This window comes from Herpailurus yagouaroundi, unplaced genomic scaffold (assembly GCF_014898765.1).
Source record: "Herpailurus yagouaroundi ecotype Mexico unplaced genomic scaffold, PumYag 100, whole genome shotgun sequence".
NCBI lineage: Eukaryota > Metazoa > Chordata > Mammalia > Carnivora > Felidae > Herpailurus > Herpailurus yagouaroundi.
This window is the reverse complement of record NW_024412391.1, coordinates 7,996,360-8,016,573: the sequence shown is the minus strand read 5'-3', so window position 1 is coordinate 8,016,573 and position 20,214 is coordinate 7,996,360. Positions and strand designations below refer to the sequence as shown.

General features: G+C 43.9%; 1 protein-coding gene across 1 annotated transcript in view; it reads left to right on the top strand.

Annotated features, from left to right (window-relative positions):
* TBXAS1 (thromboxane A synthase 1) overlaps positions 1 to 20,214 on the top strand; it is a 155,582-nt gene that overhangs the window by 59,814 nt on the left and 75,554 nt on the right. The window contains exon 4 of the mRNA XM_040471799.1: positions 9,543 to 9,639. Within this exon, the coding sequence (XP_040327733.1) occupies positions 9,543 to 9,639 (97 nt within the window). The remainder of the gene's footprint in view (positions 1 to 9,542; positions 9,640 to 20,214) is intronic.

Sequence of the window (20,214 nt, the reverse complement as noted above, 5' to 3'; positions counted from 1 at the left end):
ACTTTTCCCAGGGGCGTTATTACCATGCCTTAGCATAGCACCTGACACAGAGTATGTGCTCAATAAATGCCTGTTGAATGAACAGTCAGGTAGACTATTGTTTATTTACACAACCACATGCACTATTTGACAATGTGCTCGTCTGTTCAGCTGTGTAACATGGCCATCCTTTCGTGTTGGTTCCCGTAGCTGCCCCTGATGACCAGCCCTGATAGCTAGGTCACCCCTGACAGGGGCAAGCCTTCTGGAACAGGGCCAGGCAGCCCATGGGCTCATACCAGCTGTCTACCCTGCCTCGGGTCCCAGAAGACAATTGTCACCTATTTCGATTGAACTGACTGGTCAGTTAAAAAAGAAGAAGAAGAACAAAAACAACAACAACAACAACACAGAAATCTGATAATTAAACAAGTCAGACAAGTGGGTCTTCTTGTTCACACAACATGTCACTGATTTGCCCAAATATTCTCTTCCAGCAGGTGCTTTGTAGTTCAATAAGCAAATTCTTATGTGCATAAATAAATATAAGTGAATATAATTGGCTAAGAACTTTTACCAAGAGGTGAAGCAAGCAGTTACCTTGGTAATTGGGCTGGAGAAGGGGTTCTGGTCCACGAAGCAAGAAGCCGCCCTGAGTTTCCTCCTTTACAAGACAGTGCCAGCACAGCTGGCTTCTGGCTGCTTCCTCTTGCACACCTGCTCAGCACTGGAGCCACACCACACCGGGGCGTCGGCCTGGGAGAAGGGTGTCCGTTGGAACAGATGGCAGCACAGGCAGTGGTGAGGGCCTCGGGCTTCCACAGCTGTCGGGCTCGGATCAAGTCCTCCCCTTGGCAACTTCTCTAGGTCTCAGTTTCCTATTCTGAAAAGTGGGTATAATAACTACCCCATCCATTTTCTATGAGGATTAAACGAGTTAATACAGCAAGGTGCTTAGAACAAGGCCTGGCAGGTAGTAAGCACTCAATAAAGGCCAATAGCTGCGGTCAGCTTGAGGGTTCTGAGGAGGGTCCTCAACCCATACAAATACTACTAACTGACTTTGCTGACATAGGGAGTTCCTTCACACACTATATACAGAGGAGACTTAAAATTCAAAGACCGTGATGGAATTTCCTTGTCAATTCATGGGAATTATAGGATTGAAGGCCACACCAGACTGCAGAGATTGTCTTGTTTTACTTCCATATTTCAGAGGCGAGGACGCCGAGGGACAGAGTTCACCTGCAGTGTTTGTCTGAATGAGTTACAGCGCTGGATGATCCCAGATCTAGCCTCCCGGGCTCCCATGCCTATTACTTTGCAGTATGTCACCCCATCTCAGGAAGCACTAAGACGCCCCCATACCGTCACACCAATGTACAAAGCTGAGATCAAGCCCTCTTGGGGAAGTACATTTTGAGAGGCAGGATGGCATCGGGTATTCACAAAGTTGAGAAGGAAAGGGGGCGCCGTATGAGTTAGGACTTCTGGATTACAAATGATGGAAACCCAACTCAAATGAACTTAAGTACAAAAGCTAACCTAAGCTTAGAGGATCCAGGAAGACCACAGCAGGTAGAGACTTGAATTGGGCTTCATACTCCCTCAACACCCTGTTTGTCTTAAATCTCTGCCCATCCCTGTTAGCTCCTTCTGCAGACAGTGCCTACCATGTGGTAGAAAGATGGTCACCAACAGCCCTGTATTCATACATCCCCAGTTTAGCAGCTCCAGGAGAAAGACCAAGTTTCCCCCCTGCAGCCTCCATATATACATCCAATGAAGGATTCCGACTGGCCCTCATTGGGTCATGTGTCCACCTCAAGACCAGTCACTGTTGATGAGATACTGTGATTGGCATGCCTGGGTTGTGAGTCCAAGTCCATGACCAGATGCTGGGGATGGACTTGGTGGGTGGAATGGAAAGGTGCTATAATCAACAGCTCCTCCAGTACTGCATGGAACGGGGAGGGTGCTTCCCAGTGGAGGGCTGGGCAGACTGGAACACCAAAACCTTCCCAGGCATCCAAAAGGAAAGCCTGAAAAACAATCTTCATTACATGTTTCTCTGTTCAAAATGTTTCTAGGAGCTCCTCAAACTATAGATGAGGGCTTGTATAAATATAAATTCACAAGATTACACAATTTACATGTAAAATGGGGCCAGTTTTCTCATGAGGTTCATAAACCAGCTCTGAAGCAATTCTAAAGGAATTGTGACAAAATTGTTTTTAGCATTAGCAATATTACTAGAAAAAAGCACAAAGACTCCCAAGGTGCCCGCTTGGAAGGACAACTTCCATTTGAACGTGGAAGTATTATTTTGTTTTTTGAAAAATCCGGATTACATGTAAAGTTATTTCGGCAATAACTAAATCGACACAAATGTATCACCAAAATATGTGTGCACCCCAGTGTAAATGCATGTGTTTTAGATCTAAGAACATAAGGAAATGAATGTGAACTCGGGTTAAATATGGAACAGGGCTTTGAACTTGGGGTTTGTGGGTGGCCAACCTGGTTACCGTCGGTCACATCAGGATTCCCTGGGGAGCTTGTTAAAAAATAAAGGGGACTGGGTTCCACCCCAGAGATTCTGGTCAGGTAGGTTTGGGTGGAGCCAGGCTGTATTTTCTGAGTATTTAACAGACAGTTTTGACTAGCCACTGTGGCTGAAAATCACTCCCTTCAGACAGTATTTCTCAGATTATGGAAGTTGTCTTCTGGTACCAGAATCTGGAGAGCCTATTAAAATGCAGATTCTTGGGGCGCCTGGGTGGCGCAGTCGGTTAAGCGTCTGACTTCAGCCAGGTCACGATCTCGCGGTCCGTGAGTTCGAGCCCCGCGTCAGGCTTTGAGCTGATGGTTCAGAGCCTGGAGCCTGTTTCCGATTCTGTGTCTCCCTCTCTCTCTGCCCCTCCCCCGTTCATGCTCTGTCTCTCTCTGTCCCAAAAATAAATAAACGTTGAAAAAAAAAAATTTTAAATGCAGATTCTTGGAGCGCTTGGGTGGCTCAGTTGACTAAGCGTCCGACTTCAGCTCAGGTCACGATCTCATGGTTTGTGGGTTCGAGCCCCTCATCGGGCTCTGTGCTGACAGCTAAGCCTAGAGCCTGCTTCGGATTCTGTGTCACCTTCTCTCTCTACCCTTCGCCCACTCATGCTCTATCTCTCTCAAAAATAAAATGAACATAAAAAAAATTTAATGCAGATTCTTGGCCCCACCCAGGCCTAGTAGATCTGACTTGATGAGGATCAGAGTTGTTCATTAAGCTCCCAGGTGACTTAAAACGTTTTTTGTTTTGAGATAATTATAGATTTACAGGAAGTTGCAAAAAAAAAAAAAAAAAAGATGCATACAGAGAGGTCCTGGGTACCTTTTACCCAGTCTCCCCCAGTAATGACCTCTTACATAACTACAGTACATTAGCAAACCGGGAAAATGACAATGGTACAACCCATAGTGCTTATTCAGATTTGATCAGCTTTACACACATTTGATCACGCGCGCACACGTGTGTGTGTAGTTTTATGTAATTCTGTCAGATATGTAACCACTACCACAGCCAAGATACACAACTGTCCCATCACCAGAAGGCTCTCTAGTGCCCCCACCATTAGAGCCACCCCAACCCATTACCACTCACTACCCTAACCTCTGGCAACTAGTAATTTCTTCTCCTTCTCTACAATTTTGTTATTTCAAAAATGTTATACAGAGTCATGTGTCACCTTTTTAGATTGGCTTTTCTCACTCACATAATTCCCTTGTGATCCAGTTAAATCATTGCATGTATCAATAGTTTGAGGGGTTTTTTATTGCCACATAGTATTCCATTATATGGATGGATCGATAGTATTCCATTATATGGATGGATCGCCGTTTGTTTAACCTTCCATCTTTTGAAGAACATTTGTGTTGTTTCCATTTTTTGTCTATTACCAAAAAAAAAGCTGCCATGAACATTCATGAACATGTTTTAGTGTGAACATAAATTTTCATTTATCTGGGATAAATGCCCAGGAGTGCTCTTGCTGGGTTATATGGTAAATTTTCCTTAGTTTTACAGGAAGCTCCCAAACTGGGGCTCCTGGGTGGCCCAGTTGGTTAAGTGTCTGACTCTCAATCTCAGCTCAGGCCTTGATCTTAGGGTCATGAGTTCAAGCCCTGTGTTGGGTTCCACGCTGGCTGTGAAACTCATTTTTTAAAAAAAGAAAGAAACTTCCAAACTATTTTCCAAAATGGCTGTATCATTTTACATTCAGATGTAATTCATGAATGATCTGGTTTCTCCAAATGCTCATCAACATTTGATGTTATTATTATTTTCTATTTTAGCCATTCTGATAGATGCATATCAATATCTCATTATGATTTTAATTTGCATTTCCCTCATGGACAATGAGGTTGAGCATGTTTTCATGTGTGTCGTTGGCATCTGTATTATTCTCTTTGGTGAAATATCTGTTCCTGTCTTTTTGCCCATTTTTTATTGGACTGTTTGTGTTTTAACTATTGAGTTTTAAGAGTCCTTCATAGATTCTAGATGCAAGTCCTTTGTCACATATATGGTTTGCAAATATTTTCTTCTAGTCTGTTGACTGTTTTTTCATTTTGATAGGGTTTTCAGAGAGCAAAAAAATTTATTTTGAAGTTAAATTGATGAATTTTTGTCATTTATGGATTATACTTTTGGTGTCAAGGCTAAGTACCCTTTGTTTGGTCCTGGATCCCAAAGGTTTTTTTTCTACAAGTTTCATGTTTTACATTTAAGTCTGCAATCCACTGTGAGTTAATTTTTGTAGAAAGTGTGAGGCTCAGTTTTTTGCCACTACATAATCAACAGCTCCAGCACTTGTTAAAAGGCTATCCTTCCTCCATTGAATTGCTTTTGTATCTTTGTCAAAAATCAGTGGAGAATATTTGTGTGGGTCTATTTCTGGGTTCTTTATTTCTGGGTTCTCTATCTCTGGGTTCTGCTCCACTTATCTATGTCTATTTTTCTGCCAATACCACACATTCTTGACTAGTGTAGCCAAGATTTAGAATCTGGTAGACTGATTCCTCCCCTTTCACTTTTTTTTTTTCAAAATGAATTTAGTTATTCTAAGTCCTTTGCTTTCCATATAAATTTTAGACAAAGATTGTCTATGCCTACAAAAATGTTTGCTGTGCTTTTGATAGGAATTGCACTGAACCCATGGATTAGTTTTGAGAGAACTGACATCTTCACAGTGTGGAGTCTTCCAATCCATGAACATACTGATTTTTTAAAAAATATTGAGGGGCGCCTGGGTGGCGCAGTCGGTTAGGCGTCCGACTTCAGCCAGGTCACGATCTCGCGGTCCGTGGGTTCGAGCCCCGCGTCAGGCTCTGGGCTGATGGCTCAGAGCCTGGAGCCTGTTTCCGATTCTGTGTCTCCCTCTCTCTCTGCCCCTCCCCCGTTCATGCTCTGTCTCTCTCTGTCCCAAAAATAAATAAGCGTTGAAAAAAAAAAATATTGAAACAGTCATGTATACCTATAATAAAGACCACTTAGTTGTGGTTTGTAATTTCTATACATTGCAAGTTTCAATTTGCTGATATTTGGTTGAAGATTTTAGTATCCAAATTTATGAGAAATACTGATCTACAGTTTTCTTTTTCTGTACTGCCTTTTCCTGGCTTTGGTATCAGAGTTACACTTGTTTCATAAATTGAGTTGGGAATTGTTCTTTCATTTTTTATTTTCTAGAATAGTGTGAAATTATTAATTATTCTTTAAATGTTTGGTAGAATGTTCCATTGAAACAATCTGAGCTGGGAGAGGTCTTTTCCAAGAAATTTAAAATTATGGATTCAATTTCTTTTATGGTTATAGGATTATTCACATTGTTTATTCAATCTTGAATGATTTTTAGTAGTTTGTGCTTCTCAAGGAATTGGTTCACTTCTTCTAAGTTGTCAAATTTATTAGCGTAAAGTTATATCATCCCTTACTATTTTAATGGCTGCAGAATCTGTAGTGATATCCTGTTTCATTCTTGATATTAGTGATTTGTATCTCGTCTCTTTTTATCTTTATTAATCTTGCTAGATGTTTATTAATTTTACTGATTTTTTTCCAAGAGCCAATTTTTTGTTTCATTAATTTTTGTTTTCAATTCCATTCATTTTTTCTCTTTATTATTTCCTTCCTTCTATTTGATTTAGGGTTTTCTGCCCTTCTTTCTTCTAGTTGCTTGAGGTAGGTACTTAGATTATTCATTTAAGAGTTTTTCTTCTTTTGGGGGTGCCTAGGTGGCTCAGTTGGCTAAGTGTCCCAGGGTCTTGAGATTGAGCCCCAGATCGGGCTCCATGCTGAGCATGGAGCCTGCTTAAGATTCTCTCCTGATCTCTCTCTCTCTCTCTCTCTCTCCCCCCCCCCCTCGCTCTCTCCCTCTGCCCCTCTCCCCTACTTGCTCTCTAAAAAAGAAAAAAGAAAGATTTTTCTTCTTTTCTAAGATAGCACTTAATGATACAAATTTATGTCTCAAAATTACTTTAGCTACCACCACAAATCCCAGTTTGTTATCTGATTATTATACTTATAATAGAGTAATGTGTTTGTTTTTTATTCTTCTATTCCTTGTTTCACTTGTCTTTCCTTCTAGTAGGTTACTTGAACATTTTCTAGAATTCCTCTATGACACTAAAATTTTTTGTGTGTGTATCACTTTGTATAGTTTTATTAGTGGTTGCATAAATATACATATGTAATTTATCACAGTCTACTGGTATAGATGCTTTACCACTTTGAGTGATATGAAGAAACTTTACTTCCATTTTGGTTCCCTTATCTTTCTTACTTTTTTTTAAATAATAAATAAACGTTTATTTATCTTTGAAAGAGAGGTAGAGACAGAGTGTGAGCCGGGGAGGGGCAGAGAGAGAGGAATCCGAAGCAGGCTCCAGGCTCCAAGCTGTTAGCACAGAGCCCAACAAGGGGCTCAAATTCATGAACCACAAGATCATGACCTGAGCCGAGGTTGGACACTTAAATTACTGAGCCATCCAGGCACCCCCTACCTTCCTTATTTCTTAACTACAATTATCTCAAGCACAATCTCTTTTTTCTTAATGTTTATTGATTGATTGAAAGAGAGAGAAAGAGAACACATATGGGGGAGAGGGAGGGGCAGAGAGAGAGAAGAAGAGAGAGAATCCCAAGCAGGATCCGCACTGGCAGTCGAGAACCTGATGTGGGTCTCGATCTCATGAACCATGAGATCATGAACTGAGCTGAAATCAAGAGTTGGATGCTTAGCCAACCGAGCCACCCAGGCATCCCCTTAGGCACTATCTCTAAGTATATTAAACCCCACATCAGATGGTGTTATCATTTTTGGTTCAGTCATCATGTATGATTTAAGAAACTCATGAGAAGGCTAGTCTATTATTTTTTAGGTATTCTAGGTTAGTCTTACCTTTCTGAAGTTTCAAGCTATCTTCTGTTATTATTTCTCTTCTGTTTGGAGAATTTTCTTTAGCCGTTCTTTAAGGGTAGATCCGCTAGTGACAGGTTCTCTTAGTGTTCTTTCAACTGACAATGCCATTGTTTCTTCTTCTTCCCTGAAGTATATTTTCTCCAGGTATAGGACTCATGATTGACAGCCCTATTCTTTCAGCATTTGAAAAATACACCACTTCCTTCTGGCCTCCACGGTTTCTGATGAGAAATCTGCCATCCTTCAAATTAGTGTTCCCTACAAATAATCCATCCCTTCTCCCTAGCTGCTTTCAAGATTTTTCTGTTCTTAATTTTTGAAAGTTTAATTATAATGTCTTGGCATGGATTTCTGTGGGTTCCTCCTAGGGCTTCACTCAGCTTCTTGAATCTGTAAGTTTATGTCTTTTGCCAAAAAGGGAGAAACTCTCAGCAGTTATTTCTTCAAACCCAGGTGACTTATAAGCACATTTTGTATTTGAGAAGCTTTGCTCTAGAGTGGGTTTCAGGGGTTAAAGAACCCCTCAAATTGCATACAAGATGCTGTGAATGTCCATGTTTCTTAGGAGAATGTCTGCAGCTTTCACTAGATTCTCAAGAGTCCATGACACTCGCCATAAATTTTACAAAAGGATTTGTTTATAGTCATATTGAGTAAATTTTGGTCTTCTTGGTTAAAAACAATAAAACCTAGTTAGTATCATTTCTTTCCTTCTGTCACATCTGTTGAATTCCTGCATCTCCAAGATTTTCCCAAAAATTTTGGAAAATATGATCACTTAGGTGAATATTTTCTGAGTGCCTAATATATGCCAGCCAATTTTTATTTCATTTCCCCCCTAATCAGTGAGAAAAGGAAGAGTTAAAAAAAAATTAAAGCCATTTTTAGCTTATGAAAAGTTCCCAGCAACTAATAATTCAGAGTAAATTTTGCGGCTTTCATACCTTATGACTTTACCCTTTAAAATCTATCCCTTACTACTCTGAGCTGGATAGGACAGTGATCAAATTACATCCTGAACGTATAACTTCATAGACTAAAAACACGGCATTATGCAGTGGACTCATTTATCATTGGGTTCACTTGGGTCCACTTCATACATTTGGTAGCCAAGTGCTCATAGTTTCCCCAAGCAGACTTGCCCCTGGACAGTTGCACAAGCAGGTTCCTCTGTCTGGTACACACACACCCCCTTTGCCACCCACTTTCCAGAACTAACTTCTGCTTCTCTTTCGGAACTCAGTTTGAGAAGCACCACCCCTGAGAAGCCTTTATTCTCTTCCAAGCACTGAGGCAGGTGTGCCTCCAATGTGACCCCTGCTTGCCAGAGGTCACACTGTGTGCTGATGACCTAACTTTCACTCCCACTAGACTGTGTGACCCTTGAAAGCTGGGACTGGGTCTTAGTTGCTGTTGTGCCCCCAGAACTTAAATTAATGTAACCAGACATGTACTCAAGTGCTGCTTCCACTTAGAGTTCACTACCACCAGCTGTCTGGCTGATCCTTTCCTCCCTTTCTTCATTAATGTCAGAAGTATCTGTTGAACTCCTTCATGTACAGGTGTGGCAATCAGATGTTCAGCCCTTTATCAGCAGGTTTAATCTTTCCTGAATTTCCACAGCATTTATTAATTCACTTTAGACTTTTTCCAAGGATCAGTATATAAAAGTTTTGGCCTTCTTTGGCTAGAATACCTGTCTCCCCATTTGGGGGCAATATGGACAACACTGATCTCTGCCATTTTTACTTCCTTCTGGATCTTATAAATGCCCTAATATTATGTTCCCATTTACAGATCTGTATTTTCTATCAGGCTATGAGCTCCTTGGGGGGCAAGGACTCTGTCTTATTTATCCCACAGTCTCTAAGGACTGGTGCATGGTGGGATTCCAGAAACATTTGTGGAATGAAATGAGATGTTAGATCATCACACTATACTATTCCTTATAATCAGCACATGCACTTCCTTATCTTCTCCACATCTTTACTTCCTATTTGTCTTTTCCATTCTAAGCCACTGTGAACCCTTTTGGGAAAGGAGAAATGGGTAGATTAATACAACACATTTTAAAGTAATTTTTTTACTCCCTAGGTACTATCTTGGTCGCCGGATGTTTATTGTTATCTCTGATCCAGACATGATCGAGCAGGTGTTGGTTGAGAACTTCCATAACTTTACCAACAGAATGGTATGTGGTTTTCTTTCTGCATATGGATGAATGGAGAATCATTCTAGGATTCAACGACTGTGCATCACATCTAACAGGGATGTGATTGGGTCTCTTATCGCACTTAAATCAGTTAGACTCAAAACAGCTCTCCAATGAATTCCAGTTTTCAAAAGAGACATACAGGACTGGTACAAAAGAATGGCATTTGCATTTAAGAAATGCTTCCAGAAAGCTACAGCCCAAGAGAAGTTCTGGTTAATAAAAATGCTAAAACCAGAAGGGTTTGTTTTTTTTTTAAGCTTTGCTCAGAGCTAGAGGAATCCAGAGGGCACAGGTCAAGTGACTGAGGAAGACAGAGTAAGGCTAATAAATATCAGAGGCAAAGCAAAATTTCAAGCCTCTCGTGCTTACACCTTTCCCAGAGCATATAAAAGTCATAAGGCCGGAAAGGGGAGACAAGCAACATTATAAGGGAAATTTGTCCCCTCATAGCAGGAGAAGCCCTGTAAGAGGGTTCCCTGGTATCAGTTCAACTCAATCCACTAAAGAACGCACACATTCCATCTTTTTTAGAAAGCATATACCCTACTTTTTATCTTTGTTGAGAATTCCCAAAGAATGAAAGAAGTGACGAGGGTGGCAGAGGTCAGTGTTGTCCCTATTTTCCAAAGATGGGGATATTAGAGTTCTAGCAGAGACCAAGAAACTTTATGTTGATTCTTGGAAATATTGTCAAGTGAATTGATAAACACTTGCTTGTGAGAATTCAGAGGCTCACGATCTTTTTTTTGGGGGGGGGGCAAATTAAACTCAACTTCCATTCTTACAGGAATAGTAGGTACTGTGTTCACTGTTCGTTATTTGGCAAACTCCTGCACACCCACTGTATTCCAGGCACTGTCTAGGTTCTGATTATAAATAGACAGAAGATCTATTCTTGCCCTGAAGGAGCTCATAGTCTAGTGCCAATGGCAGACAGGCAAAGAGACTAGTACAATCTTGTATGGTAAGTGCCACTGTAGTGGGAACCTCTGTGCCATCCAGGATGGGGGAAGAGCCTTAAAGATAGTAGCATAGCTCCCTGTGTTCTGTGCTGGTGGAGCCACCCAGAGTGGTTTTTTCTCATTAAATTTCATGAGAACTTATGAGTTTGGTACAACTATCATCTCTCTTTTTCAGACAAGGAAACCAAGACCCAGAGGGGTTAAGTGACAATCCTGGTCACATGCCTAACAGGAACAGGGATTCATATGCCACCTCCCAACTCAAGTCCTTACTGCCGTCTCTATTAATAGTTGCCTTGGGTGACATTTCCAGATTGTTAAGGTTTCACTGAGTAGTTGGTTGCTCACCCCAAAGCAGCTCATCTTCCAGCCCCAGGGTGCTGTGTCCAATTGCAGACACCATGTGGCCACTAGAAGGAGGTGACTGCCTGGCCTGCTAACGCCATCACCTCAGGTGCATTTGAAGGAAATGCAGAAGTTTAACTGCTGCCTCTAGATGCTCCTCCCCAAATGTGATGTTGCCACCCTGCTGTGCAAAGTCCCTAAAGTTCTTCTGTGCTGCTGGGATCTTAGGAATGGAGTCTGACAGTTAAATGCAGTTGTAGAATGCTGCTGGGCCAGACTCAGTAAGGAGTGTTGATTAAAGAAGCAGGGGAAGCGGCCCCTGGGTGGCTCAGTCGGTTAAACTTCCAACTTCAGCTCAGGTGATGATCTCCCAGTCTGTGAGTTCAAGCCCCTCGTTGGGGTCTGTGCGGACAGTTCAGAGCCTGGAGCCTGATTCAGATTCTGTGTCTCCCTCTCTTTGTCCCTCCTCCGCTTGTGCGTACGCTCTCTTGCTCTCTCTCAAAAGTAAATAAACATTAAAAATTAAAAAAAAAAAAAAAGGAAGAAGCAGGGGAAGCCAGTGAGTCACCGGACCCGGGCCCCCAAGCTGCATCCCATGCAGGTAAGGAAGACACTCATCGAGCCTGCCTGACCATCCCCCTCCCCCAGCCAAGCAGGGATGTGCGATGTGGCAGCTGTGTGTCTCTGTATAGCTTCATGTGACACTCAGGATGTCACCAGGGCATGAAACCCCAGGAGCTGACCTGGAAGAGGGCCGTGCTCTCGCTGATGTGCCAGGGGCAGGCATATACCCAGCACACAAGTTCAAGCAGGGGGCACAAAATAAAGTTGCCTCAGCTTCGGCCAGTTTCTCTTCCAAACTCATGGTCTGTCCTCCCTTTTTCCATCCCCCAGATTAATTTTTGTCTACTTCCCAGACCAGGATCTGTGAAATATGGTTCCATTTTCCTTCTTCCACTCAACACAGTGCCCACGGAATGAGGTTCAAGCCCCCCAGGTGAGACTGAAGGGCCTCTGTAATTTGGATCGATTATGTAAGCTCCAACCTCACGTCTCCCTGCTTCCCAAGACAGGCTGTTGCTCCAGCTGGACCGACCCCTCCACTCTCTCTGTAAACTGCTCTAGAAAGTCCCGCCCCTGTGCCTTTGCTTGTGTTGAGGCACTTGCTAGAACCGGAGGTGGTGTAACAGTGGGTCTTGGGTTTACCAGCAATGTAAGCTGGAGTAAATCATTTAACCTCTTTAAGTCTCTCATTCTGTCTTTGGGAAATGAGGAGGTGATCTACCTACCTGGGCTGCTGTGAGGCTAAATGAGATCACACAGACATGCCCCACCTATGCAGGCGAGACAAGCACTTGGCATGCATTAGCTACCAAATCAATGGGAAGACCCTCCCCTTTCCTTACAGCCACTCAACCCTAGCTCTTCTTCCAGGCTCTCCTCAAATTCTGCCTCCTCCAAGAAGCCTCCCTGCTTCAATCCACATTTACCTTTCCCCTTGTCTGAATACTCACATCATCTGTCATCAGCACATCATCACTGACCCCATTGTGCCTTCTGCTACTTACAACTAAATGAAGGTGTGGCTTTCATGCGAACTCAACTCTTAGGTCCTTCAGGGAGTAATCCTTCTCTTTAACACCCCATGGCCCACATACATGAGGACTATTCAGTTCCAACTGAACTGAACCTCCATCACAGTAACATTGTCCCCAGAAGAACCAGGTATTCCCTGAACCTGGAGATTCAATACACACTTCCTCTTCTAGATCATTCCTAAACATATAAAAAGACCCATCAAAGATTATTAGATCTCTAGGAAACCCCAATGTTTATAGTTTTCCATCTGGGAATGTATTCACTTATCTTTAGCTTTGTTGATGGTCTTTAAGCCAATTCCATATTCATGATAAAACAATCCTTAGTGACTCAATTTTTTAAAAACCATCTTTAGAGTGGGATTTTCTCACAGGTTTTTGAAAGTCAAATTAAATTGGGTTCTGTGGTTCCCTCTTATCCATATGCTTATTTATCTGCTCAAAGAACTCAAGGAGATTAGTGAGGCATGCTTTCTTCATACCGACACCATGCTGCCTTCCCTCTAATAAGCCATGTTTACTTAAGTGTTCAGCAATTTGGCTTTTATTATACATTCATTCAGTAAACATTAAACGCTTACTCCATGCAAGCTTCTACCAAATGGTCCCTTGTGATACAGAAAATACCTCAGCATATTAGTTTGATCCATTAAGTGAGAAGGAACTTCGATAATGCACGCTTTCCTTTTTTGACTGTGACAGCCCATCTCTGCTCACAAATGTGGGCTTGACTTACGTGTGTCCCAGAAGAGCCTGGCGGAGAATGGCTGTGATGTGGGAAGCTGGGTCTGGCCCAAAGATTTGACTGATGGAGCGCACTGACTGGAGCTGGTGTGACATCACAGAGAACTCTCTGACACATATCAGCATGGAGCAATTATTTGAAGTCGGAATTGATGAATGAAATATTTTTTTTCTAACTCAAGAACATTGGGATGAAGAGACGATGAGTCAGACCCAGGGTGGCAGATCTCATATCAACGCTTTCCCACTCACATTGCTGGAGGTCCTCAGTTCCGGGCAGGGTCTCCACGGCATCTCGCCCACTTTCCAGATGGAGTCCTCTGGCCCCTATCAGGGCACTAAGTGCTTCCTGAAGTGCCTTCATGATGGTACCACCACAGTTTACCATTAGACCCAAATCAATCTTCTTAGCATTTTTTTTTAATTAAAAATTTTTTTTAATGTTTGTTTATTTATTTATTTATTTTTGAGAGAGAGAAAGACAGAGTGTAAACAGGGGAGGGGCAGAGAGAGAGAGAGAGAGAGAGAGAGAGAGACAGACAGAATCCAAAGCAGGCTCCTGTCTCTGAGCTGTCAGCACAGGGCCCGACGTGGGGCTCAAACCCACAAGCTGTGAGATCACGACCTGAGCCAAAGTCAGATGCTTAACTTACTAAGCCACCCAGGCACCCCCTTCTTAGCATTTATGGAACCTCAGATGTCCCAGCACCTCAGGACCCAGCTTTTTTATTTAGATATCTTTAATTAGCTCTTCTTTGCTAGCGGGTACTCCATGAAGCCATGCGCGCAGCTTTTATTTTTAAAGATCTGTGGGAAAATGGAGCTGGGTTCACATGACTGGGCAGAAATAGTCATAACCAGCAGGGGAACTTCTTATTCCTGGCCTCTCCTCAGAGCCTAGGGTTGGGGAAGCTGTAGGAAGGTTGATAAGACGTAGGGTGGTCTGTGGTCTATGTTACATCGGTCTAGTTGGATGCGGGCATGGAAACAACACGTTCAGTCACTAAACCTGCTGCCAGGAGCTCTGTGTTCTGGACCAAAATGGCAGCATGGTCCACGGGGTGGGCTGTAGGCTGCCCATCCCTAGTTCTACCCCCGGCATGTGGAGCGGAGGTGGTGGTATGTGTGTAGGGTGTGGGTACCAACACTCACGTCCTCACAGGCAACACTGGGGGGCCCCCTGTCCAGCGTAGGTCCAGACACAGCACTGACTCACTAGAGTCACACCTATAGCCATGTAATGGATTTGGTGAGTGGTTTTATCCAGAACCATCAAGACCCAAGGGCCTGGCTGCCCCAGGTGCCGCCTCTCACCACATACAACATGGGAATCATAGGTTTTCCTGTGAAACCACAAACCCCTTGGCACTGGCAAAGATTACTCAAGTTCTGAGGCAAATGAATCACTGAGAACCTTCTTACCCTGTGTATCTGCAGCAGCACCCCATTACAGAGAGTAACAGGGGTGTACTGCCTCGTTACAGAGCTCATCAGCAAGCAAGCTCCACCCAGGGCTCCAGGTGGATCGGGCCACCTGTGCTGGGGCCAAGGGACCTGCCTGTTTGTTGGTGTCCGCTGAGGCGGGGGTGGGGGGAGCCAGGCCGGTTTGCCATACAACTGTCCCCTACACCGGCAACCAGCACCTCTCCACTGACAGCTTTTGAAAACTTGCTCATCTAGAGTTTCTGATCCCCTTTCCCTTAAATAAAATGTTGAGTAAATGAAAACTTTCAGGTTTTCAAACGCAAGCGCTACGATTTACACCGAGAGGATGGTCTTTGCGCACTTAGGGAAGCTCTCATCACTTCGGTCAAACCTTGAATGCTATTTTACCTTTGTGATTTTTTTAAGTTTTAATTTAAATTCCAGTTAGGTAACAGACAGGATAATACTGGTTTCAGGGGTAGGATATAGTGACTCAAAACTTCCATAAGACACCCAGTGCTCATCCCAAGTGCCCTCCTCAATCCCCATCACCTGTTTCACCCATCACCCCTGCCCCCCACCTTCCCTCTGGTAACCACCAGTTTGTTCTCTACAGTTAAGAGCCTGTTTCTTGGTTTGTCTCTCTCATTTTTTCCCCTATGATCATTTGTTTTGTTTCTTAAATTCCACAGGTTAGGAAAGTCATATGGTATTTGTCTTTCTCTGACTTAATGCACTTAGTAGCCTTGTGATTCTTGAGAAGGGTCAGGGTACATGATAGGTCCACAGCTCTGAGCCAGGCAGACGTCCATACTTAAAACCCAGACTGCCGAAAGCCAGAAACAGATGTGTGCGATCTCATTTGCCTGAGCTCTATTTTGAGCGAGGACTCTCTGGTTTATATGACACACTGCGCTATGCACAGAAAACCCTCCAGCCTGAGCTGGGAGCGTCTCATCCTGGGATGGGCTGTTCATGGTTAGTCCCCAAGTGACAGCCATGATGGGATGCCCACAACCTGTAAGCCTCCCCTTTCCCTCGCTTTCCCCATGTCTAGACATGGCTGGCCCTGAAAAAGCCAGGTTCAGAGAATTGCATTTGGTCTATAAAACACACATAGCCTCACGTTTTCAACTTGGTAGGTAAGTGTGCACGTTAACATTTTTAAAGGCACGGAGTGCATCGTGAAGCCTTAGGAGTGTAGGAATTGTGCAAAGTGGTATTGATTCGAATGCTCAAATGCTCTTCTCTCAGTGCCTTGCAGTTTTTTAAACTGCAACATCTCGCTGAAAATGATTTCATATTCCGTGTCTTACTAGGCCCTTGGTTCAGCAGGAAGCCATCTTTACATATTTTTAAAAGGAGAGAAGTAAAATCTTGTTCTTGTATTTATACCTTATTTCTTTAACTTTTATGGTGGCAGATTCATCTAGAGATGAATCTCCTCTAGAATTTGGGGGAGAGAATAGTAAATAAGTCACAGAAGCAATGCTGGTGTCCCAGTGGTTGGATTCCTGAACATCTCAGGAAGTCAAGTCACTGTGCCTGTGAGTACTGACCCTCATGCTTCTCTGCCCGATCTCCTTTTAATGACACCCCATTTTCCCCCATTCTCCCTTTACTTCTAAGCCATAGCCCAGCAGCATGGTGAAAGGCACTTGGCTTAAAGAAATTAAATCAGAATCTGGATTTGCTGCCTTTAAATAGCTGAGTAACGTGGACCACTCCTGTCATTTCTCTGAGCCCGTTTCCTGTCAAGTATGGGCATTAGACTAGCTAACCCCTGGGTCTCTCTGGTTCCCAGTTCAGGTGCAGTCAGCACCAGTGGGTAAACCATGGCATCCCACCAGCATCCCAGAGAGCCACCTTGAGCTTCATATGCAAGGGTCCCTTGGGCCCAAGGGAAATTTTCCTTCCAGCCAAGTGCGACAGGTGCTAGATCAGGGACACCCTGCCCCTCCTCAACTCTGCTTCTGGCGAGAAACTGCTAAGAGCTTTTGAAAGTTTTCCTCAGAAGATTTAACAAGGCCCCCTGACCCCTCCCCCAGTCAAGAAGAGCCTGAGCTGTGGGGCATGGGGCTAACAGAAGTGCAGTTCCAAACCTGTGGTTTCCTCCTCTTTGGCAGCCAAAATGCTAAGAACTCTATATCAGTCAGGGCCACCAGAGTCTGTATCAGGACTTTGTCCAAATTAGAAGAGGTCCCCTTCCTTCCACTAGCAGATGCCAAGTTGGAACATGAAGCCTGAGCTGGGTTGAGCCCCCACGTGCCCCCTAAGCCAGCCTCCTTCCTCAGAGGCCATGCTCTCAGACCACAGCGAGGGAGCATGGTGTTTCTCGGGACCATTTTCTACTGGCCAAGAGTGCATGGATGAAAACTGTCCAGTGGGGATGGAACACTTTTGCTATTTCAAAGCACCAGACAGAAGCCCTGTTTGGTTGGAATCTTTGAACAGCCAGATCGCAATTGTCACACGTTGAAAGAACAGGTTTTCAGGAAACAGAATTTGGGGTTATCCAGGTGAGAGCATTCTAGAGTTTTTGTTGATTAATATAATAAGAGGCAGTGCGACAGGTTTCACACACGCAGGTGAGGAGAGAGACAGGTGGTGCCGTGGAGTACCAGGTCTTCGGTACAAGGTTGTGTGAGAATCTGAAAGAAACCTTGCAACCGTGGGCCCGGAATCCTGTGATCATGGCATACTTTGATGTTAATATTTTTGCAGCCTATTTGACACACTTTTACACTAAACAGGTTGGCAGGATGAGCATCATGACCAGTGATTTATAACCATATCCTGTTCACCTGTTACCGGCAGCTCTGGGTGGCTGCTGGAGAACTTGTCTGCCTTGCCAAGGCATCATAGAGATCGTACGGACCTTAAGTCAATGTTCTCGCATGTTCCAGGACACAACTTTTTTTTTTTTTGGCTACGGCTTCATATTCTTTTACACTTTTTGCATAATGACATGCGTACTCGGTTATGGCAAATGCACCGTGGGCATTTGGCAGCCTTCTGGGAAGAGTGGGTGGTTCTCATGTGGCTCTATCAGGCCAGTTGAGAGGCACTGGTTTGGCCCACACTGACCACTCAATAAATGGTGAACACATGTGAACACAGAATGCCGAGGTGTTGGTTTTCTTTCATAACTTGGTCCTCCGGGTGATGGGATTCTTCAAAGTTTTCAGGTTTATGCTCAGCTGGTCTAATAAGAAACTACACTCTCTTTTAAGAGATCTTAACTGGGGCGCCTGGGTGGCGCAGTCGGTTAGGCGTCCGACTTCAGCCAGGTCACGATCTCGCGGTCCGTGAGTTCGAGCCCCGCGTCGGGCTCTGGGCTGATGGCTCGGAGCCTGGAGCCTGTTTCCGATTCTGTGTCTCCCTCTCTCTCTGCCCCTCCCCCGTTCATGCTCTGTCTCTCTCTGTCCCAAAAATAAATAAAAAACGTTGAAAAATTAAAAAAAAAAAGAGATCTTAACTGAAAAGACAAACACATTCAGCTGTCTGAGGGAAACTTAGCAGGGGAGCCACGAGGCTGCTACTGATCCGTCACTGCCTGGCAGGGCAGTGTTTCCTCATTCCTGGAGAACCGCTCCCAAGATTAATGAAGTGGTGTGAAAAGCATTTTGTTAGCTGTAAGATCAGCAATATTGGTTGTAAACCACCCCATTCCCACCCTGCAAGTCAACTGTGAGCTCCTCTGAGGGCAAGGATTCCATTCTTTGTCTTGATAGTCTCAATGCTAGCATAGCGCTTGGCACATAGTAGGAGCTCGATAAATGTTAGCGCTTGCTAACGCTGTGACCAACAGGACTTTAGTTGGCGGGGGTGGGGGGGATGACTCCCAGTTTGGGGTTTAGTAGGCTAAGTAGGCTTTTCGAACTTGTTTGACTGTGGCCTACAGTGAAAACCTATTTTCACATCATGACACAGAATACACACACAAAACCACATTCTCTCTCTCTCTCTCTCTCTCTCTCTCTCTCTCTCACACACACACACACACACACACACACACACACACACACACCTATCTTGAAAACAACAAAATGCTTATCCTTACTTTGTGAAATGCTCCTCTGTATGTTCTACTGTGTTATATTCCTTGTGTCTCTTAGCTTTTCTTTTTTCTTTTTTTTTTTCAACGTTTTTTATTTATTTTTGGGACAGAGAGAGACAGAGCATGAACGGGCGAGGGGCAGAGAGAGAGGGAGACACAGAATCGGAAACAGGCTCCAGGCTCTGAGCCATCAGCCCAGAGCCTGACGCGGGGATCGAACTCACGGACCGCGAGATCGTGACCTGGCTGAAGTTGGACGCTTAACCGACTGCGCCACCCAGGCGCCCCTTTCTTTCTTTTTTTTTTTTTTTTTCAACGTTTTTTATTTATTTTTGGGACAGAGAAAGACAGAGCATGAACGTGCTTTTCTTTTTTAAAATGCTGGTTGCCATCCACTCTGTTGATTTCATGGCTGGTTATTGCCTGCAGTCTGGCAACGCCGGGCTGGAGAGTGAGTGGAGGTGCCTTCTCTGAGACTCAGGACACAGGGCTGGGTAGACAGCCCTAGATCTCTGGATTTTTCTTCCTGAGTCTTGTGTTCCCTTCCTATCTCCATCGTCCTGCCCCATCAGACTTACCAGTCCCGTACCTCATTCCTTTGGGGGAGAGCTCTCTGTACGGAGCTCTCAAGGCATCACTCAATCAAGTCAATTATTACGTGGAGACCAGGCTGGAGCAGGGGAGGGGAGTTAGTGTTTAATAGGCACAGAACATCTGCTGTGTAAGATGAAAAGCATTCTGTGGACAGACAGCAGAGATGGTTGCACTTTGTGAATGTACTTAATGCTACAGAACTGTGTGCTTAAAAATGGTTACAACAGTAAGTTTTACATTATGTGTATTTTGCCACAGTTGAAAAGTATGTATGTGTGTGTGTGTAGGCAAACTAAAAATCAAAAAACAGCCTGCAGGGGCCCCCTGGAGATGAAGCCTCAGGGTTGGAACAATTCTTAAGCATCGTTTAGACCAATCCCCCCTTGACACTCAAGCCTCTTGTGCAGAATTTCTAAAAAATGGATTACGGTCACCAGCAATGGGGCTCATCGCTCAAAGCAGGTTATTTTATCTTGGAATAATTCTGACTTCTGACAGTTCAGAAGTGCTCCTTTAGAAAGTGAGCTGGAATTTCCCCCATCACTTCCAGTATGGAACCCACCTCCACCTCTCAAGGTCACCAAAAACCACCTAAATTTCCTCTTCCACATAATACGTATTTGATAAGTAGGTTTTCAGTGCATCCTAAGCACACTCTCTGATCTTCCAAGTCTTCTGTTTCCAACTACACGTTCCAAAATCTGTCAGACTGTCCCCTCACCATCCCATGGCTCTCCTGAAACGACCAATCGGCGGCTCTCCCTATTACAACATCATCTCTAGAAACCAAAACATTACTCTAACCAAGGCCCTGAAATTTTCC